The sequence below is a fragment of the Gambusia affinis genome, linkage group LG17 (assembly GCF_019740435.1).
Source record: "Gambusia affinis linkage group LG17, SWU_Gaff_1.0, whole genome shotgun sequence".
Classification (NCBI taxonomy): domain Eukaryota; kingdom Metazoa; phylum Chordata; class Actinopteri; order Cyprinodontiformes; family Poeciliidae; genus Gambusia; species Gambusia affinis.
In genome coordinates this window covers 3,964,886-3,987,677 of record NC_057884.1, presented here as the reverse complement: position 1 = coordinate 3,987,677, position 22,792 = coordinate 3,964,886, and the positions used below count along the sequence as shown (strand labels likewise).

Sequence of the window (22,792 nt, the reverse complement as noted above, 5' to 3'; positions counted from 1 at the left end):
TTGAATTATTTGTTCTTTACTAATATTTTTAAATGTTTAGTAAAAGTTTATTTGTAAGGTCAATGTCTGTTTGGTCCAATGAGATTTTAAACCTCTGTGGGTCTTTCTTGATTAAATATAGTAATAATACAAATTTATATTGTTAGAATGATAAAAAAAAAACAACAACAAAACGTGTTATTAGCAAAACATAAAATGTTTTTCTTTTTAGAAGAAGGTTTTGCTTCAAAGTTTGTTCAAGAAAATTACTTTTCGTGTAAAGGAGTCTGGGTATGATGAGGTTACAGGTTAAAAGAGCAAAGATCACTAAAATGATTTCTGATTGACAGGAGATCTGCGTCTATAGAGATGTTACGTTATTGCCTTATAATTTTTCCTTTCTGTTTGCTTCTCAGCGTCTGTTATGCCACCAGGCTTGTTGTCTGCGACATTAAACCCTAATAAAACACTCTGACATTCGTGGCAAAGAAATGTGAAATAGTTTAACGTGTATTAAGACTTTTGTGCTTGGTGGCATCCCTCAACTGTACATGTACATAGAGCTGAAACTAGAAGGTTACATACACAGTTTAAAAAAGATATGATTTTTTTTTTTTTTACACCGTCTGACATAAAATCAGAATAAACTTCTTTTTTTTTACGTCCTAAATGCCAAAATAATGAAACTGAATTTTTTAAGGCCATTTTTATTATTTCAATTCAAACGTTGTGAACACCCAAAAAGTAGATAGGAAACAATAAATATTAAGCTTTTATATGTGTGTATTTATTCAATCATTTAGTAGCAAAAAAAGGTTTTTGAATTGAAAACATTTACTCTGTTGATGTCTAGGTTTAGATTAAAACGTGATTTATTAACCAACATCTTGAGAATTTTAAGCGCAGTCTGCCAGGCTAACAGTTAGCATTGAGATTAACGTGACAACCGGAGGAACGTGAGCCGAGCTGCTGAGGCGTCACATTCCCAGATCGCAGACATTGTTTGTTTCTCCTACATGAGCATGACCTCACTCTGAGCTGCCAGCAGACTCGGCCTGCCAGGTGGAAAAGAGCCAAGACAACCAGCGGGATCCTCCGGCTGAGCAGCGGCGGCAGCATGTGTGAGTTATCTGACGTTTATGTGAGGGTTTGTTTGATGTAAGCGGCGTGAATCGTCTCGTGCCCTCGTCGGCTGAGAGGCGCGCGTCGTACTCACCAGGCCCTTGCAGTTGCTGAGCGCCACTCGGGTCGTGCTGTGCTGGCTCCGCAGGGAGCCGACGTAGTGGCAGTGGTCCAGCATGTCGTGACGCCACTCGGGCCCCTCTTTGCCCCAGTACTCCACCGTGAAATGCTTCGACACCAGGTTGGGGTTAAGCGTCAGGTTCAGGTGGAAGTGCTTCCCGTACGCCGACAGCCTGTAGAAGATCCGGGAGCCCGGCGGGTCGGCGGCAGGTTCCGCCAGGGCGCGTCTCCGGCGGCCCGGCCGCTGGTGCTTTACAGTGTAGCTCAGGAAGTTCCCGTTCTCGTCCACGCGCACCGGGACGGTCAGCTGGTAGTGCTGCAGGTAAGACAGGAACTCCTCTTTCACAGGAACGCGAGAGAAGAAGAGCAAAAAGATGAATCAGTTGAGGGTTTTGTTTTTTTTTACCAATTGTCCCACAGCGTACACCAAAACACTGCATTTAATTGAAAAAAGATGAGTGAACAACTTGACTTTAGTGAAGGTTTTGCTAACACTCAATTAAACTAAGTCCAGTGAATTTTTGGGTGCATGTTACAAGACTGACTTTAGTTGAATAAATGAAGTGGATTTTCTATCTGGTTATAACAAGTAATTCATTTAAAGGGGCAGTATTACGCAAAATTATTATTATTTTTTAGATTTACATCATGTCATAATGTTATTCCCTCATCAAAAACATACCTGGGGTTTTTCTCAAGCATGTTTGAGAGATTCTTTAATCTCCCGTGGCAACCATTCAGCTGTGAAAAACGCCTCAAAGTGGAGCTGCAGTTTCCAAGCTTCCACCCCACAGAAAGCCCCTCCCCCCCGCTGCGCCCCACTAAGCTCCTTCAGACTAGCCAGCAGCAATTAGCAAACACCTGGTGGAAGTGCACATCTGCTTAACTCATTATACGAGCTGGTAAAACCATTGCTAAAGGGTTAACAGTGGAGAGATGTGATGACTTCCTGAAGTCAGAATTTTAGAAAGACAAAAAGGTTTTAAAGAAACAGAGGCTCAATTTCAAGGCTTTAAGTTAAATTTCTTTCAAGTCATACTTGAATATATCATTTTTATGAATACTGAAGGTGACATAGTTAGTTGATTGTGCTACAAATTGGCACTATGTGTAAGCGTCTTTAATTAAGTTGACAGTCTCCTGATGTGAAAACTTTTTAAAAATTCATAAAAATTCATTTAAATCATATCTGAAGTAATTTGAAAGGCTGGGGATCTGGGGGGGACAAAAATCAGTGGGGATTATTCCAAAAAGATGATCTAGGCACAAATTAAAAAAAAAATTGGGAAGGTGACTATATACAAAAGAAATTCAGCTTCAGGTGCCGTTTAAATAATTACAACATAGATTTATTAAGTTAGCTTAAGTTACACTCAGTAAAATTACACAAGTTAATGTCAGTCAGTCAGTTTTCACATATTTCTAAAGTATGGAGAACCAATTAGGTTTTACAGTGCTGTCCTACCTTGAGAGCTGTGCGAAAGTCTTTGAAATTCCGAAGCTGCCATCACCACTAGGCTCAGCGTCCAAGTCAGCGTCTTCCACAAAATTTCCATAATTCGGGGAAGGCTGTGACATGGGGTGCGGCTAGAGGGCGCTACAGTCGGGTTAGAGGCGCAAAGTCAGTCTGGCGCCGCGCCGTAACAGGTCCATGGTTTCTCTTCTTCACTGAAACGCTCCCGCCTGTGTCCCGCGGCTCATTCAAGGTCTCAGATTTCCCCCGAAGGCGAGCCAGTCCACATCTCACAGGCCTCTGAATGCATGTCAGCAGCTCGGGGGGAAAACGCCGTCCTCCATCAGTCCCGGGCGGAAGTCGAGAAATCAGAGGCTCTGTCTCGGACGCCTGTCCTGACTGACCCATCTGCGTTCCTGTGAAGGACATCAGACTGGGTTTTACCGTATGTCAGAACTATTGCTTTTGAAATCAACCCGTTGATCATGTATCGGAATATTTGGTTGAAAAAAACATAAAATGTAAAAGCACGTTTTAGTTTGAAATGATCTAAAATGACAAATGACTTAAAAAAATATAGAATTTAACCAATTATTAGTTGTTTTGATTTGGGCAATGACTCTTCACTCAGGTCAACCTTCCACAAGGGGGCGTCTCCCAAATGAAAAAAAATAAATAAATTTAATGCTCGTCAGTGGCAAACCAACAGTCTTTAATATTATAATAAGCACATCCAATCAACAGAGTCTGAGCGATTCCTCTGGTTTTAGATCATCTTTAGCTTAAGATTTAACATCTTTAGACTGCTCAAACCTGGCTTTGGTCCACCTCGGAGTTTGAATATCCATTCACACCTCCCCAAATGAACTGGATTTTCTAGGCAAACGAACCAGAATTCAATTAAAGCTAACTAAGCAGGGCTGGTTCATTCAATAAAGGTGCTATGGAAATTCAGTCTGTTTGCTTCATAGGTTTGCTAAGCTACTTTCCCTATGGGCGTGGCTTGACCGGTTCTTCCTCAGACAACCCAGGCCAGATTCGTCTACATTTGCAGATACTGAATGGATCTACCCCATTTTTTTGGAATCAGCAGGTGCAAGCCGGACCTAGCTGAGTATTGCACACAAGCGATTTAGTTGACTGGTCAGTGGATTTATGAACAGCAACGTCTCAGCCGCCATTATCAACCTGTAACAAGACCGTAGAAGTTTGGGAGATGACTAGATGCAAAATCAATAATTCCACGATCAAACCTTGAGGTTGAAATGTTTTTATCAGGGTAACACTGCAATGAACAAATATACCAAGAGATTTTGGAGAAACCGGCAATTGACATAAGAAGAGCACTGATGATAGTTTCGGTGGACCCATTCTTCTTCACACACATTCCCACCAACTTGGCTAGAACTGAACCAGACATTAACCATATAGAGTGAGACTCAACGGAGAAGAGGTTTTAGAGAACCTGGGGAAAAAGCAGCCTTGTGCAGAGCAATGAACACAGGTCATAAAACAATATCTCAAGCTACGAAGATCACACAAATTACAATTTAGTCCAAAGAATATGGCAAACCTGTCTAGACATAGCAGTCAATCTAAACTGACAGTATTTTGGAAATGATCCAGAGGTCTGGTTAAGGAAGCAACTGAAAGGGGAATTATTAGCCCACGATCTGACCTGGAGTGGCAAGAAGAAAGTTATTGTTTAAAAGGATAATTTAGGAAGTTCTGTTTGAAAGGTTGCCAAAAGCCATGTAGGTGACAAAGATGAGACCAAAGTGAAACTTTCTTCCCTGCCTGTAAAATGCTGTGCCTAATGCTGTTGTCAAGCAGAAGAGGGTCTCTGTGAAGCATGGTGGTGGAAACGACATACTGCGGGGATGCTGTCCCTCTGAAGGGAAAATGGATGGGGGCCTATGAGTTAGGAGTTAGGAGACCAGTCTACATACTGCCTCACATTCAATAAGCAAACAGCAAGACTTTACAATGGAAAAGCTTTAAACTGATGTTCGCTGAAGCTCATCACCCAAACTTACTGAGTTTGGGCTGATAAAAACAAACCCTGAAAGACTAGAGGCGAACGGAAGATGATTCTGCAAACTGCTGACTTGTGGGAGGGGTGGCGAGGGAGGGCACCGCTCTTGTAAGAACCACCACTGTATACTGGATAAACAGAAGGTTTTGCTTCACCTCATCTTCAGCTAAAACATCCCAAAGCTCCGGGCAGATGAATGGAGGCAGAACCCAAACGCGTCTCGCAGTGTCAACAGGTTCCTCGACAGATTCTCCACTTTACTTTTTGCCTCTTATTAATCACACATTGATGACAGTTTAATGACCGACTCGGTGGGACTTAAAAACCGGAGGATTTGTGACGTGTTGAAAGGCGCGCGTGAATCCCAAAACGCCGGCGTGACCGAATTTCTGTACGTCGATGATTTCTGACGCGGGGACACGTCCGGTGATTTAAAAAAAAAAAAGGAGTGGTGGGGGTGAGGGGGGGAAGTGTGGCGAAAGTGACTCGGAGAACATCTCGGGTTATGAGTGTATTTCCCCCAGCTGTGGAGCTCCAGCGGTCCAGACAGAGCTCAGCCTACTTGGCCACTCTGACCCAGACAGCTGGCAGCCGGCCCGCATGCATTACACCGGTACCTCAAACGCAACCCTCCGGGAGCCCCAACAAATCAAAATAAACCTCGCCGCTTCTTATTATTATTAACATTCTAATTATTTGCTGCATGCAACGTGGAGATCTTCAAAGTTTGTATACGGCCATCCTGCGGAGCTTCAAACTCTGCAGACATAAAAGAAAGAAATGAGAGAGAAGAAGAAAAAAAAAACCTGTGCGTAAAACGTTGCGTTTATTTCCATGCAACCGGCTCCCAGAACTACCCCCAGGCTTCAAACTCGCGTCGCCCGAAATAAACTGAGGCTGCATGTAAATGCGGCAGTGCAAGAAAACCCAGCCTGAGAGGATTTAACTGCAGGCACCGAGAAAACGCAGCGCGAAGATACCGACCTGCTCCCTGAGAGGTGAGAGAGAGGAGTGTGGGGAAGAGATTTACCATGCCCATCCTCATTGTCAGCTCCGGTCCGAGTGTGCAAAGTGAAGCTCGGCACAAAAGTCTTCTCCAGCCCTTCTTCTTCTTCTTTTTTTTCCTTTTTAAAGTTCCGCACACAAACTTCCTCCACTATGCTCTTCTCACCTCCTGTTTGAATTCTGCCATCCTCTGCTGGATCTGCAGTGAGTTCTCCCCCCTCAGCCCGTGGGGACACCCGAAAAAAAAAAAAAAAAAACTAAAAAAAAAAAAAAGAATTCTTACTCAGCTTTTTTTTTTCACTTTTTTTTTTTTTTTTTTTTTTTTAGAGGAGTATTGTACTTCCAGTAGAAGGGTCCAATTTAAAGTCTATCTACTCCCCTTTATAATCTGGACTTTGTGTTCATGCTTGTGGCTCAGCGTAGCTCTGGAAGGTCTGGATAGAGGAGGAAAGGAGAGAGAGAGAGAGAGGGGAGCGGGGGAGAGTTGCATCAAACAGCAGGAAAAGTTGGCTGGGAGGCAGCTTCTCCTCACTCGCAGAGGACCGGGTATGTCCAGGACGGCTTCAAATTGGCTGCTTGCGTTCTTTTTTTTTCTTTTTTGCACAAACGGAGGGGGGGTGGGGGGTGACGTCAGTGCAGATGTGCCTCTCTTCCATCAGCTGTGCGCATGTCTATCAGTGCTGGCCTGAAATAACACTTGAGCTCTTTGAAGCCCTCACTGAAGAGACTCGCATCCCCAACTGGAAAGGCTCCGGGCAGCTCCACGGTCTCTCTGTAGTAACAACGTACGTCTACATATTTCACGATCATCGTTTTAATATCGGTCAAATGGAACAAAATTCAGATTCGGAAGGAAGTTTTCATTTATTAAGGGAGCATCTATCCAAATCAACCTGGAAGCTTCACAACTCGTGAGCCATTGCAACGACTACTTACTAATGAGTTAATCTGGAGTTGGTCGATCTTATCCATCAACTAACAAATAATTGATAAGCGGCCATTTTCTTAAAAACCTGAGTTTACTCTGGTATCAAGAGTGCTAACTATCTTTCATATAAAAGGGCTATATTTTTAATGATATGCTTAATTTAAATAAAAACATTAAATACATTATTTTGTGTCCAGAGTACTACACACTGAACATTACGGTTTTCTCACATTATAAAACATAGACATATTTATGTAAAATAACAAAACATTGACTAACCTCTTAGGTTGCTGAATATAGAAAAATAAAATATAAAAATAAGATATGTGACACACTTAATCCTCCATTAACACAGATGTATACAGAAATACTGTTTGCCCTGGAAGGAGAGTTAAAACTTTACACCACAAAGTGCATTAATTCACGACAGCCCGTCCTTACTGCCACAATATTTTTTTCCATCATGTTACAATTTTTCTGCTTTATGTATCTTACCTCTCTGTCGGGTCAATCATTTTTGAATGAGAAGTTGACGCGACTGAATGAACCCTGTCAAGGTGAACTTTTCGTGTAGCTATATTTCAAAACAGAACCACAGTAAGTGCAATTTCCATCCCACAACAGACTCCTTCTGGGCTGTTTCTCTTTCCCGTTCAGGTGCGGCTCCGCCATCTTTGTTTCTGTACGGCTCCGCTTAAGGATGACCACCAGCACCCTCTGCTGGATGGCGGCCAAACTGAAACACTGGAAGAAGGTCTAAGAAGATGTCATTAGTTAACCGACTGGAACTAATTTTAATCTATTAAAAGTGGATTAATTGGTTGAATCCCTAGTACCAACTATGGTGCTTAAAGTTACCATTTTAGATAGCATTTTAGATAGCTGGCGATCAGACTTTTGCGTCACTTTGAAGGAACTTTGGCACACTTTCCTCAGCAGAATTATTTTTAATTCAGCTGGAGGATTTTCAAGCAAGAAACACCTATTTAAGGTCATGCCAAAACATTTCAATTAGATTTCGGTCCAGACCTTGCCTTATGGTCATAAACTGGTGGCAGGACTTTCTCCTTCAGTGTTTTCTGCTAGAATACCGAGTTCAAGAGTGCCACCACCATGTTAGGCATTGTTAACCCTGATGTAATGAGATGCACACCTTCCAAAAACAAATCCACATAATCTCCTTTTACCTCACCGTGCCTCATTATAGCCTTGGGGATCATTAATATATTTTGGAAAAATGCGAGATGAGCCTGTGAGTGTTCTTGGTCAGCGGTGGTTTTTGCCTTACAAACCTCCCGTTTTTGCAGTCCCCCCCCCCTCCCCTTACCTCCCAGTCTTTCTTTCTTCTTTTTTGAATCATGAACCATAACCAATGCAGGTAAGGTCTGCAGTGCCTTAGATGTTGGTTTTTCCTTTGTAAACTCCTGGTCGTTTTTAAATCAAACACTTAAATATTTTTACTTAAAACCCAAGTTTAACATTTTAGAGACTGAGCACATTCATTTCCACGTTAAATTAGGATTTTGGAGGTATTTACATACTGTAGCACATGCTGAATTGAAAGCAATCGCCTCTATTTTTTTTCTAAGCCAGTCCTTCATCCTTAATTGATTTAGTTCAGTAGGGCTAAACCAACCCATTGACTCAATCGAGGTTCTAACTGGGTTAGATTTTCAATCTGAGGTCAAAAGACTTGAGTTGAAAAGAATCGATACTTGAATTCCTGAATAAAGTAATACTTGGGTTGAATTAAAGGATTCTGTGTTCAGTCTAGTTTTGCATTAAAAGTGATCAGATAAAAAAAAAAAAACTCATACAATCTAATAAGACTTTTGTTGACCACAAGATGAATTAATCATTTTATATTGACATGTAACAATAGAAAAGAATATTTTATCCTCCTCTTTGGATCTTTATTTCAAAAGAGCTTACATTATTATATTAATAATGTTCAAACAATGTTCAAAACACAATTGTTCCAAGAACCTACCTGTTCAATTGCAGTAAAATTTTGAATAGAAAAATTTTACTAGTTTGTGTAAACCAACTTTTTGACCAAGTCTTTTGGCCAAAGTGTTAACTACTTGGCGAATAAAAGACTAATGCTACTTAAGTGAAGAAATGCCTTTTCCAAAGTCTCCTACAGCCACTGACAGTAAAAATATTTGAAAGCATTTAACCATCTAATTATTTCATATTCGATCTTCTTCTTCAGGTTATTAGTTATTTCTAAATGGTTACCAGTAAACAATGATGAGGCTTCTTCTGGTTTCTTCTTACTGCCAACAACTTGGTTTAGATTTTTTACTCTACGTTTGGTTCAAACTAATTTAGGAGGACCATTGAAATAAATCCTGTGAAACTAATTCAGAGAGACCCTCAAATGAGAGTTAGATTGGATTTACGTAACAGTTATGGGAAAAATTACTTTTCCTCTTGCATTCAGTTTCGTTACATTTCAGTGTTTCAGATTTTTAATTATGACTTTGATTATGGGAGAAAAGTCTGTCCTATCCACTGGCCCAGTGATAAAACACAATCTGAAGTTTAGAAATCACTAAAACAGAACCTGTCTGACCATATGAATTGTACTGGAAAAATATCATAAAGCAACACTTCATGTCCTGATCTGAAGAACTTCAAGAACAGAAGAAATAAAATCATGAACATTGATTTCAGTCTTGAAAGGGTTACAAAGGCTTTTCTGGAACTGAACCACATTGAGAGCCAGTATTCATATCAAGAGTTCAAAAAGCTTTGCTTGCTTTGAAAATGGTCAAATTTTCCCATCATGCCATTTTAATGCTTTGTGGATGTTTTATTGAGAAAGCTCCAAGTTAAGATGTTTGGAGCTTAACATAAAGCACCTGCACTCTGCTGGTCAACTGGATGAACTGAAGAGACTACACTTTTCTTTCGCTTACAAAAAAGACAAATGCTTAGGAACATTAACAATAGCAAAAACAAAACAAGTCAGTCAAATTGTTACATTAATACGGTGATGGTGTGATTTTTCAGGTTATCAGAATGTGAAGAAAGATTTTTTGAGACAGGTGATCAAAGCACAAAATGAACAATAATCCAGTGATAATGAAGCCTAGTAAAAGCCAGTCCCATGTTCTACGTTTTGTTTCGTATACAGAGGGTCTTGACTATTGATAAACGATTGCCATCATTCGCCCACGACGTCTGTAGGGCGCCAGTCCGATGCTATGAAGCTTATCCGAAGTTGCCTGCGCTGTAAACAACCGTCCTCCACTGCGCTGTTGGATTCGTTCACTTCCACTGCTGCCATTGTTAAAACTCCAGCCACATTAGGATTGTAAAACATCATAGAAAATTGAAGTTTGTCGTTCCCAACTTCTCCTCCTGTTCACTGATTGGCCCGGTAGAAATTCTGCTGGAGGAGTCCAGAGTTAATGGCAGAAAAATTAAGTTGTAAAGCGAGATTTGAATCGAATAGTGCATTCGATTCAAATCTCAATAATGCGATAACTTGGCAGAAAATCTGACATCACTGTTACTTTGTTATAATCTTGACAAAAATCCAAATTTGAATGTAGCATCATTTACAATTTCAGCTATGGTCTCCAAGATATTACAAATAAATAAATAAATAAATAAAAGAAAGAACAATTTTTTTTGATGGAAACACTTTGATACCGTCTTCACTCACGTGGCCATTTGTAAGGACTCCCACTAAGAGATTAAACTTTGGTAATACCAACTAATGATTACAGAAGAAAATAACAGTATGATTTGCCCGGTTTGTATTTAAATCTGTCTTAGCAACAGTCAGATGAATGGGAGTATAAAATGTTTTTTGTTATTTAATAAAAATTTTATTTTATTTTTTTTTTTAGAAAAAAATCAGAAAGCATATCTCAACACACGTGGACCTGCGGGTTCCCCTTTAGAGCCGCTCTGCTCGTCCTCGCCAAGAACCCACGTTTGAGAAGCCGCGGCCTGGGAGCTGCTGCCTAATGACAGCCCTGTTCAGAGTCATTTGGAGCGCGTCTATCTTTATTCTGTCGGAAATTGAAAATCATGCTCCTTCCTGAGTTTCAGTTACAGCCGCTCATTATGTCGGGAGCCCATGTCATTACAGCCAGGTCGTTATTATGTGAGCTCATAAAGCAGAAAGACTGCGGAGGATGGAGGAGGGGGGGGTCGGTTGGTTTCATAGGGAAGCAGCGCCACCGTGTGTGCAAAACGGAGCACAGCACGGCACTTACAAACACGAAGGTTCAGAAAATTGTTGAAAAGAGAGTCATGGAGGAAAGCAATGGATACGCAAATGTATCTGCGGTTGTAAAAAATCAAATGGGACAAGGTGTGGCGCTGGTGCGTCAGCTTCTTGGTTTATGGCGTTGACATGTAGGGACAGAGTTGAATGTTTTGAAAAGCCATGAGCATATAATTTTTACGGTTTATAAGTAAGCAGTATTGAGCAATATGGTGCTATTTGTCATGTCTGTTTATTTTAAGCAGAGTCCTTGTGTTTTCTGATGTGCAACAACCTTTTTCTGTGACGTGTTCAGTTATGTTCAATTGTTGACCATTTAAAGATCCATATTTTTATGTTTGAAATATAAATAAATAACCTGTTCCGATGGGACCCAAAACAAGCTTTTTGGCTAATGTGCAAAGTTCTTTCTGCATAAGAGAAATACAACACTGGCGGTGGCAGCATTGTTGCCAGAAACCCTGGAAGAAAACCTGGAGTAAGACTTTTTCTTTACTTCTTTTTTTTTTATTGTGGTGGATATTTATCACCACAATCCAAACCTTTACAACCCAAAAAAGCCATTTTCTATGCCAGAGGGGCACATCTTCTAAATATGGAGCCAGCACTACAAATTCATTGCTTAGACTGAAGGCTGTTCATGTTTTAGAATGGCCTAGTTGAAGTCCAGACCTAAATCTTGGGTGTCATTTCAAAGAATTTTGAAAACTACGCATCAGTTCCCTTCAGCTACCCAACTGAGTGCTCATGTATGTTGTTCTGTAATGTACAATTTCAACAAAAGACATAGATTTGTGTGGTTATAATGTGAAATAATATAAAGTGCAACAAACTATGGAGAAGTTTGAGGGTATGAATAGAGTTTAAAGGGGCCCTATTATGCAAAATTTTACACTTTGTAAGTTTTTAAACTTCCATTTGTGTCTCAAATGCTTCTAGAAACAGTCAATTTTTTGGTGACTGGGAAAACAAGTCATTTCAAAAAATCCCCAGGATTGTTGAGCCAGAACCTGTACCGTTACCTAGCAACCCAAGCTGAGCTCCAGCACGTTAGGTGAGCTGGCTTTACGGCTGTGTGCTTTGTACAATGGCTGCTGTAATAGGGTGACCAGACGTCCTCTTTTTCCCGGACATGTCCTACTTTTCAGACCTAAAAAAAATGTCCGGGGGGAATTTCAAAATCGTCCGGGATTTTGGTCAACTGCCTCAAAACTGCCGATTAACCAAAATGGAGTCGTTGTCCCGATGCATATACCCAGTTTATTCTATGGCCATACCTAACAAATATATTAAAGCTATAAATCAGCTGAACTTTAATTTTATCTGGAAGAATCGAGTCCACTACTTAAAGAAAGCAAATATGGTTAAAGACTTTAAAGATGGAGGTTTACAAGCTATTGACTTTGAGTGTTTAAATGCGGTTTTAAAGGTAAACTGGTTGAAATCTTTTCTTATGAATGGAAATAGTATCTGGTATTGTCTCCCCAAAGGTTTGTTTAAAAAGATTGGTTGCATAGATTTTGTTCTTAGATGTGACTTTGATGTCAACAGACTTCCTGTTAAGTTATCTGCCTTTCACAAGCAGGTTTTGCTGTGTTGGAAACTAATGTACACACACAACTTTACTCCTCACCAAACTCCCATCTGGAACAACAGATATGTGTTACACAGGAATGAGTCTCTGTATTTGGATCTCTGGATGGAAAAAGGTATTTGGTCCATAAGACATTTACTTAATAACAGTGGAGATTGGTTGTCTTATGACAAATTTTGCTTGTTGTACAATTTGAACTGCTTACGTACTCAATTTAACACAGTGAAGAACTCTATCCCCACTGCAGTCAAATATCTGGTTCAAAATATAAATATTCACTCAGCTAACCTTCAGTTACCATCTCTTCAACTGTTTGGAGTTAACCTTTTGGACAAAAGTAATTCTAACAAGCGGATGCGTCAGCATCTAACTAATTTTATATTTCCTGTCAGACCAAATAAAAACTCCATTTTAAATCTGTTTTCTGACTCAGAGGTTAATAAGTGGAGAACTGTTTACCTTAAATACCCTCTGAGTCCTAAAGTTAAAGAAGTTCATTTTAAAATTCTCAATAACATTTTTCCATCCAGGGAACTATTAAGACAAAGATTCAACTTTGATACCAACAGCTGTACCTTTTGTGACATTGATATTGAAACTACAGATCATCTCTTTTTCTATGGTGTGCACGCTGGAGCATTTTGGAGAAACTTCCAGGACTGGATCTCATCAAAACTTTCCCTGCATTGTTCCTTAAAAAGAGAGGATATCATATTTGGAACCACCCACAGAGACAAAAGAATTGACCTCATTCTTAACAACCTGCTGATCCTCGCCAAATTCTTCATCCACTCCTGTAAATGGGGAAATAGAAATCTTGACTTTTCTGCCTTTAAAAACCTCCTTATGGTCAACCACTTCAGAACCTTAAAACTGTTGAAAAACAAGCAGGGAATACAACTTTTGAACGCCTATATTGATCTAAATTTATTTGAGATTTAATGCCCCTTTGTTTTGTCCTTTTCTGTTTATTTTAGTCTCTGCTATCACTTTGTTTGATATCTGACTATTGTAACTTATAATTTTATTTTACTTTCTTTATTTTTATGTTGTTTTTTTTTGTTATAATTATGTGTGCCATAAGCCTGTAAGACTTGTTTTCTTCTTGCGTGTACATGCCTCGTGGTATTGTAAACTTGTTCAAATTGTTTAATAAAGTTATAAAAAATAAAAATAAAAATTTCACGTTGGAGCGTAAACTATGAGTTGTGGGATGCAGGGGGGCGTGGCCAGCAGCAGCTGGATTTAAAGAGACAAGAGAACCTAGAAACTCATTTTGAATGGAGCTCAGAATGGACAGAACCTGACACACTATAATTTGATTTCTAAGGGATTTTGTGCAAAGAAAAAAAAAAGTAATGATAATGTATTGTATTGCCTACAGGCCAATCCTAATCTGGTAAAGGTCAGCTTTACGGAATTACACATGCAGCTGCCTAAAATAAAATGCAGAAAAGAAATTGCAAAAGCTTTTCCATTGTCACTTTTTGAAGCTGTTTCGCGTTTCTAATTGCAAAAACTAAATGATGCCACTCCGACGTTTTTTGTTGTTTTTTTTTGGCTCATGGTGCAAAAATTTGAAAACCATCTAGTTTCCACATCTTATGACCATTATGTATTAACTCAATTAAAGTAACACAATAAAAGTGAGTATAAAAGCATCGTCTTATTTCAGCTAGTTAACGCCGATCCTCTCACTCTTCGTGTTGGAGCGGGGCCACCGCCCAGGTGAGTCAGTCCAGGTTGGAAGGCTTTACAACACGATCTAATCTAGCTTCCTGCAACCAGCGTCCATAAAATTCAAACTCTCCACCAACTAACAGTGCAACTCGTACAAGATAAGGTGTTTATGGCATGCTGTCAGACTGTCATTAATAATGCATGGTTTTATCTTGCAATATTTATCGGCGCTAAAGGGCGGGTCGTTATTAACGCGGCTCTCAAAGTCCCTGAATATCAATTTGGTTTCACATGAAACACAGTCCAAACATTTATTTGGTGGGAGCGGTGGGAGTGGGGGATAATAACACACACACACACACACACACACACACACACACATATATATATATATATATATATAAAATTCCCTTCTCACCCACCGCGGGTGGTGATTCTTCTTCCTCTTAGCTCGGGTCCTCTACCAGAGGCCTGGGAGCTTGAGGGTTCTGCGCAGTATCTTGGCTGTGCCTAGGACTGCACATTTCTGGACTGAGATGTCTGATGTTGTTCCTGGGATCTGTTGTAGCCACTGTTCCAGTTTGGGGGTGACTGCCTGAGATGACCACAGGCACCACTGTGGTCTTCACCTTCCAGGCCCTCTCCAGTTCCTCCCTTAGGCCCTGGTATTTCTCTAGTTTTTCATGCTCCTTTTTCCTGATGTTGCAGTCACTTGGTATTGCCACATCCACCACAACGGCTTTCCTCTGTTGTTTATCCACCACGACTATGTCTGGTTGGTTCGCCCTCACCATTTTGTCTGTCTGGATCTGGAAGTCCCACAGGATCTTAGCTCGGTCATTCTCCACTACCTTCGGGGGTGTTTCCCACTTTGATCTTGGGGGTTCCAGTCCATATTCTGCACAGATGTTTCTGTACACTATGCCTGCCACTTGGTTGTGTCGTTCCATGTATTCTTTCCCTGCCAGTATCTTGCACCCTGCTGTTATGTGTTGGACTGTCTCAGGGGCCTCCTGAGACAGTCCAACACATAACACATATATACACAGTAAAAAACGAAGTGTCAATTTAACACCTATAGAGTTGAATTTAACTCCGTTTCAGATAACATTTGGTCCCACTCGAAAATAGTGTAAAATGTACTCTATAGCCAGTGTCAAATTTTCAGAGTTAATTTTACTCATTTTAGTGTCAAAATCAACAAGTCAGTGAGTCAAATTATTTAACACTATTGTTTGTTTACACTCTTCAGAGTAATATTGTTATTTTATGGAGTTAATTTTACACTAAATTTACTTACAAATTTACACTTTATTGTGTTGTTGTTTTTTCCTTTCTAGTTTTTTTTTTACACATATACTATATAATGCTAAATTTTAGCATTGTATGGCTTTTATAAAATCTACCAATCACAATAAACACAAAGTTTTAAGTTCACAGTGACAACATTTATTCAACTTTATGATCCAGTGACATAATTACTGTAACAGTGTCAGTTTAACCATCTTCAAAACAATGTTCACCAAAGATAGCAATACGGGACAAACAAAAAGAGCAGTGTCATTTGCTTCATATGACATTTGTATGTCAAAGGGCTTCGGATAACATAGATGGTTGACATCAAACACAACAAAACCTTGCATCATTTTAGTAACTTCATAAGCATGAAAATGTTCATGAAAAGATACTGTACATAAAGGCAATGTAAGCAGCAACAATTTGTCTTTAACTATGAACACAGACTTGATCTGGTAAAAGACAGGCATTTCAAATAAATAAATAAATCAATAAGTTGGTCAAGGGAGCACTGTATGACGTACCAAACACATAATGGGTCTTAAAGAGCTCATCAAGAGCTCCAACTGAACATGTTGCCTTACATGGAATAGCATAGTTGTCAATCACAATGAAGAATGGGTGAATACTGCTTTGGATGGATCCCTGGTCAAGGAGGTAGGGCTGGGTACGATGTGTGATTTTGTCAAGATGCTGCTGCACACTGGTTCCAACCTATATTAAAAAAATAAATAAAAACATGACAAAAGTATTTAGTGACAAATTTCTGAATGAAGATCAGACAGAATAAAATTTTGAATTGTAAAAATGAAGAGACTGAATTCTGCTTTTTTTTTTTTTATCTTTAAGCAACTGTTAAGCAGTACCTTTAGAAATCTGATGAGGTGATCCACTGCTTGAGATGCAGACATCTTACTCGGCCTCTTTCGTCCTTGTGCAGATGGTGGTAGCAGATGCAGCAGAAGCAAAATAGCAGACATGTCACTATCCCAACCTATAGACCAACAGCTTCATGTTACTATCATCAAACATATGAATTTGTCATAATTACCTAGAAGACCAACATACCGTTCTCAGCTTCAGCAGCCAACTCTGCATTCCGCAATAAATCCAAGAGCTCAGTGGTGGGTACCAGGCCATGGCTTTCCTTTATAACCTTGGATTTGAGACTGGTGGGCCACTTCTCCAAAACTTTATTGGCAGTGCCTTCGCCAAACAGGAGTCTGAAATCTTGTTCTATCTGAAATGCATAAAAAAAAGAATTTCACACAGTAATAAGACAGTAAATGGCCTGTACTTGCACAGTGCTTTATGAAGTCCAGAGGACACCAAAGTGATTTACACCACATTTAGTCATTTACATGCTGATGGTGGTGAGCTACATTGTAGCCACAGTTGCACAAGGGAAGACTGACATAAGCAATGCTGCCATGGGCTTGTGCCACCAAGCCTTCTGAACACCACCAGCAGGCAAGGCAGGTCAAGTGTCTTTCCCAAGGACATAACAATTTAGAAAGAGTTGGGGTTCAAACTGGTGATACACAAGTTACAGGACAAACTCCTATGACTGTTGCCACTAAGTATTTTAGTAGTGTAAGAGATAAAACTGTCTTACCAGTCCTGGTGTCTCCAGAAATCTTGGAAAGACAGAGAAGACATCTGCTGCTTTCTTTTCATCATTGACCATTGAATGACGGTAATGGAAGGTAGCCTTCATCTTCTCACGGACAGTGTCATCATCAGCAGAGTGTTTCAAAACAGCAATAGCTGCTTCCACTTCCTCATCTGACAGCACTTTGTCAGCAGTGAAAACCCTGGATTGACCATGGCCTGGTCCACCACCTTAAAAAGAAAGTTTCTAACTCCCAGCCACAGATTTTACATTACTTTACATATATACTCAATATTGAGAAAACTTACTTTTGGGAGATTTGCTACCTGAGGCACCCCTTTCCTCTGCAGTTTTTCTTTGAATAGTCTTTAAACGCCAAGCAAGGTATCCTGAACCGCTCTCTGGATCATAGTAATGCTCCTGTCAATAAATACAAGCAGACTTACCATTCCATAAACATCTTTGAAGGTAAATATATATGCTTAATGTTGCTAAAACCGTTTTACTCACATATCCATGTTTTGGTCCTCCAGATAGGGAAATAGGGCAAAGATCCCCTGAGCATACATCACTCTGACACTTTTCTGCTGGAAAAAAGAATAACAAAAATAAACAACCATGCAAGACATAGTTTAATAGTTAATAAATATGATTCAAAGATAATGCCATTTGAAAACTGAGTTTATATTCCGATACACTTGAACATAATCAATACAAGCAATATGGCCTATTAGCTGCTACATCCATGATGCTAACCATGCTAACATGACTCGGTGGGTGCTACGACCCCGAAGTACCCACGGAATCTGGGCCTTTGGCAAAAGGCAAAGTGATTAATACTATTAAAATTTATAACAGTTAAGTATTCTTACCTTGAAAGCCTTCGGAAGAAAACAGCTAATATTTCGAGGTGGACAACTTGTCTAGCATAGGGCTATCCCTCGGCTTTCTCCGCTACCCTGAATGTGAACAATGGAATAAAACGGGAACAAAAATGAGGAGACATGGAGGGGTTTTTCACCACTAACAAACCAAGTCATGGTGCCAAAACCATTTGCTACTCTAGTACTCCCGCATAATAGTTGCGAACATATTTAGTGGATAGCAACAGAAGCTATATTATCGTTCTTCATCACAATTAATATCAAAATACGTTACCAACACCAGATTGTTAAAAGTTACTTACCTTTTCTGTAGCAAAACTCCGTTCGTTCAGAATCCAAAATGGAAATAGCCGCCTCACGAACTTCAAAAAACTGGTGCTAGTCTTCTTTCTTCCTCTTCCTCCTCTTCGCGGTTGCCAAAAATCTTTACCGTGCGTTATTGACACTTGGCAGAGTCAAAAGTTTCACTGCGTGAATGTAGCATTTTACTCTGACTTTTAACTCCGATGTCAGAGGCGATTTACACTCCATATAGTTAAAATACTCTATTTAGATTAAATTAGGTTAACACTGAAATATTAACACCACATTTTATATATATATATATATATATATATATATATATATATATATATATATATATATATATATATATATATATATATATATATATATATATATATATATATATATATATATATATATATATATATATAGTTTTCTGGCCGAACTTTAAAAAGCGCCTGACCTGCGGTTCATTCCGATTTCGGCCGATATCGATATTTCAGTCTGAAAAGTCATAAAAAACAGTTGCTGACGATGGGGTTGACAAAGAAAGAGAGAAAAAAGAAAGAGAATTATATAGTTACTTTTATTGCTGGAGGGTAAAGAGGGTACGAAAAGGAAATAGAGGAAAACGTGAAAATTTAAGCTTTAAATGTTCTCCAGGTCATACTTTTGAGGGTGTGCTATATAAGAAAAATCATGTCAGCCTATTGTTTTCATATACCTTCAATGTCTTTTTAAAACACTTCTAGTTTATGCGAAGAAATGCTATAATACGCAGGTTTTTGATAAGCAAATTGCGTATTTTTGGGAGTGAAATTATGTTGTCTATATGCTTTTTTAAATGGCATCTAACAAAAGCCCAAGAATAAAAACATCTATGAATATGAAGCATTACATAGATTTGAGGAACTCCAATTCAATTTTAATTTTCAAGAAATTTTATCAGTTCTTTGCGTAAAACATCCAATAGAAACAAACATCTGAGGAACTGTTCGGGTGGCATTCCCCTTTTAAACAGATCTTGTGTCAAATTTCGCCTCTCTAGTGGAACCTTAATTTATCTTTAAGCTTTTTTCACACACACCTTCAAACTTCCTTCCAGGATTTGTCTCACATTTTCCTTCAATGTGATGCCGTCGTATCCAACATGGAACATCACATGAGCTGTAAATGTTTCCTGAAAAGAGGCAAGTGGAAAAAAAAAAAAGAAAAAAGGAAAGAGCCTCACCACTCACTGAGGTTTTACTGCCTTACCGTGGGGGGGGTGTGTGTATAGGTGTGTTTAACGATCTATTTTCCAGAAACGTGTCATCACGATTGGACGGGCGTCGCACGTACGCGGCCCCAGCCGGCCACCTTTGGTCTCAGATAAAGGCCCCCGTCGCCTCCTGCTCTCTACCTGTCGCCCAGGAGACGAACTCAGCGGCATCACCGTCCTTCTGATCTCCACCTGGTAAGATTTGCTCTTCTGACCGCCTCACTGGAAACCACGGCTGTTTGACGCTTGAAGCGAGGAGAGATTTTGCGGAGACCAGTGAGGGAGGAGATTCAAGTGATTTGGGGATTCTCTTCAGGGAGAAGTTTTTTCATCGTCGTCGTCATGGCTGTCACCAACCAACCAGGCAGATACGAGCCCTCCGACTTCCAGACGGGTCTGTGCGACTGCTGCGATGACTGTGGAACCTGTAAGGAGCTCTCTACTCTCTCTCTCTTTCTTTTTTTTTTCTTTTAATGAATTGTTTGAAATTTTGATCATTTTCAGCATTTTTCAATCGCTACACTGTAAAAAAAGGGGCTGAAATTACAGCAGGATTACATTAATGAGTCTGCAAAAGTTAAATGTTAGTTTTATATAGCAGTGTTCTATGTAAAGAGTACAGCATAAAGTGACTAACAGTTTGTATTTTCAAAAACAGCTGACAAAACGTATAGTTTTTTTAAATTATTTGAATGTCATGTTAACAGAATTGATTTATGACTATACGATATTATTCTGCCTCTCACCACCATTTGTAGTTTTAAGAAATAAATTTGATAATGCTCCTGTGTTGCTGCCGTAAAAACTACATAAACATTTTGTTAGTCAGTTTACGAAAGCTCCCCGTAAAGTAAACGCCACATTTATGTTTCCCCACTTTACAATATTTGTCTGTTGCTATTTCAGAGAAAGAAAAAAAAATTTACTGTCCAAAAGCAATCAGAAGGTGCTAAAAATGTAGAAGTATCTCTTGACCCTTTTCATATTTTGTTTTCTGCTTCTTACCGTACCCTTATCATTACACTCCCAAAGTAGTGTAGAAGTTCTTATGTATTTTCTTTTACAATGACTTTTTTTCTTGACATATTTCAACATACTTAAGTGGTCAGTGTGCAGCTATCCCACAGTCCGTCTACGCCTAAGCTTAAGCTATTTAGCTAGCATGAAAGCGAAAAGAGCACCAGGAGCTGACGTCGCAGCGGAAACTTGTCAAAAGTCTCACCATCTCCTAACGTTTCCTTTGATGCGGTTCCACTCGTTGTGTCTTAAGGTTGCTACGGGTTTTTCTGCTTCCCATGTCTCGGCTGCTCCATCGCCAGCGACATGGACGAGTGCTGCCTGTGCGGCATCGGCATGCCGATCCGCAGCGTCTACAGAACCAGATACAACATCAAGGTGAGCTCCACGCAACGATAGCAGGTTGAATTCACAACTTCTACTGTAGAAGCAGGTAGAGAAGAATGTCCCATTAAAGGTGGCATTAGAAAGTGGTTAAAATAAAATGCATCTGAAAGAAGTTATTTGACAAGACGTATTTAATTTAATATTTAAACTACTATTTCAGAGCATGGGTGGTTAAAGTAAATATCTTCTCAGCAACGTCAAAAGTTGGTTGAATAATTATCTGTCCGTTCAGCAGGGAACCGTCCCTCCCCACAGTGTAAGCACCGCATGGAGCCCACAGGGCTGGACCCGCCCAGGGAACCATTTATGCCAGAACCGCCTCTGTGTACTTGACAAACAGCAGCAGGACAAAAGCTGACAAGTGAAAAACGTTTTGAGATGCAACTTAATACATCATTTAGGTGTTATTACTACAATACCTTTATGACAAAGGTGTGATTCTCACGCTGCCTTGGCAGAGTGACAGATGAGGGACATTACTGTCGCCACACAGTGAGGTCACTTTAAACAGACTTTTAAAGAATAAATGCGTTTAAAAGCGATTACTTTTTACCTCCACAAGCTAAAAGTGTCGCGTTCTCGCAGTATTTTCCCAGGAAGCTTAGCTGTATCATCAGGATAATGTATTTATTTGAGAATTATCCAGCATCCTGTATGCCAGAAAGGTGGGAGTCACAACCACTAGTTTCTACGTTTGTTGTTCTTCCTTTCGAAGATCTTAACAGGGCAGTAGCCCAGGGCTCTCATTTCTGGGGGTGGCCCAAAAGATTTTTATTTTCCTATTTCTTTCATGAATACGTTGGCCTGTTGTTATAAACTGCGAATTAATTAATCGCATGATGAATGGAAATGTGCTCAATAATTTCATGATTTATACTTTTTCTTTTCTCTCTTTCTACCAAAAACTGGATGATAAAAGTCTTCAGTTTGGCAAGACTGAAGACTAAAGTGTTTTAATTAATTTTTTTAAATAAACAAAAACATGTAGAAGCTGCATGAACCTCTTTGTTTTCAAGTACCTGTTTAAAGCCCATATAATTTATAACCCTTGCTTAGTGTAGCCTACATCATATTTCTGCCCACACAAACTGAACTGCCTCCTGGCGTCCATACTTGTTTTGTTTTTTGTTTTAGTTGGTCTATTTTTGACTCTTTATCAGGTCGGTCAGGAAAACCAACCTCTCACAGGAACTGTTTTTGTGCTCGTAGGGATCTCTGTGTAGGGATTGGTGGGCGGCCGGTTTCTGCCCAGTGTGCGCCACCTGCCAGCTGAAGCGGGACATCGACCGGAGGAAGCAGCAGGGCATTTTCTAAACAGGTGAGCGTCTCACGCGCTGAAAACACCATTCGATGTTTGCGTAACTGAGGCGTGTTTCCTCTATGCCTTACAGACGGGACGTCATGACGACGGAGAACCCGTAAAGCTCCCCCTGGACTGATAAGGAGGAGCCTTTCTTCCTCTCTTAATGAAGAAATGATTCCGTTTATAACATTTTTTTTTCTTACGTTGTGCCGTTCACCTTTTCCATCAATAACCTCGTGATTCTTTGGTTTTCCTTTATCCACGAACCTTTGCTCCACATCGGGAAGCCATGTTTATCTCCTGCTATTAGACCCACCCAAGGGTTATGATGTCCTGCGGTCAATGTTGAAGGAATGAAACCCAGCGGTCATTAAAATATGCCGCTAATAGTTTAACATCATGTTGCAAAACTCTTGGTTTCCGTCAACACTAGCTTGTAAAACTGTTGTCATCTTGCACAGGGAGGCTCTTGGAACACGTGAAAACTTGACTTTAGATTAAATAGTTTTAATAAACACTGTTTGGCTATATGTGCTGTCTCGTTTCTCTTTCATTTTATCGCAGATTTTCTCTTGAATCTAAGCT

General features: G+C 39.8%; 3 protein-coding genes across 7 annotated transcripts in view; 1 reads left to right on the top strand and 2 right to left on the bottom strand.

The window, feature by feature from the left end:
• adamts6 (ADAM metallopeptidase with thrombospondin type 1 motif, 6) overlaps positions 1–7,244 on the bottom strand; it is a 77,457-nt gene extending 70,213 nt beyond the window's left edge. For 3 of the 4 annotated variants that reach the window (XR_006368655.1, XM_044096737.1, XM_044096740.1), the window contains exons 1-3: positions 5,740–6,114; positions 2,687–3,090; positions 1,196–1,560 (exon numbers count right to left, since the gene is read on the bottom strand). Coding sequence is in view for 3 of the 4 variants with exons in the window: in XM_044096737.1 (XP_043952672.1) it covers positions 1,196–1,560; positions 2,687–2,777 (456 nt within the window). In the remaining variant the exon portion in view is untranslated. Of the gene's footprint in view, positions 1–1,195; positions 1,561–2,686; positions 3,091–5,739; positions 6,115–7,137 lie in introns of those variants that run through there. The other variant, XM_044096738.1, reaches the window with a different exon arrangement.
• Positions 7,245–15,224: 7,980 nt separating this feature from the next.
• On the bottom strand, positions 15,225–17,657 carry LOC122819750. Its single transcript, XM_044096736.1, has 6 exons — positions 17,581–17,657; positions 17,379–17,490; positions 17,074–17,300; positions 16,527–16,698; positions 16,325–16,452; positions 15,225–16,172 (listed from the first exon to the last, which is right to left on the bottom strand). Exons 3-6 carry the CDS (start codon positions 17,173–17,175, stop codon positions 15,930–15,932), a joined length of 645 nt encoding a protein of 214 aa, XP_043952671.1. The 5' UTR covers positions 17,176–17,300; positions 17,379–17,490; positions 17,581–17,657; the 3' UTR covers positions 15,225–15,929.
• Positions 17,658–19,583: 1,926 nt separating this feature from the next.
• On the top strand, positions 19,584–22,737 carry LOC122819748 (placenta-specific gene 8 protein-like). 2 transcript variants are annotated; one of them, XM_044096734.1, is made up of 5 exons: positions 19,584–19,695; positions 19,817–19,927; positions 20,771–20,895; positions 22,114–22,222; positions 22,296–22,737. In XM_044096734.1, exons 2-4 carry the CDS (start codon positions 19,843–19,845, stop codon positions 22,216–22,218), a joined length of 315 nt encoding a protein of 104 aa, XP_043952669.1. In that variant the 5' UTR covers positions 19,584–19,695; positions 19,817–19,842; the 3' UTR covers positions 22,219–22,222; positions 22,296–22,737. The 2 variants fall into 2 exon arrangements, with proteins under 2 accessions (XP_043952669.1, XP_043952670.1); XM_044096735.1 differs by having other exon boundaries at positions 19,641–19,927.
• Positions 22,738–22,792: the final 55 nt, after the last annotated feature.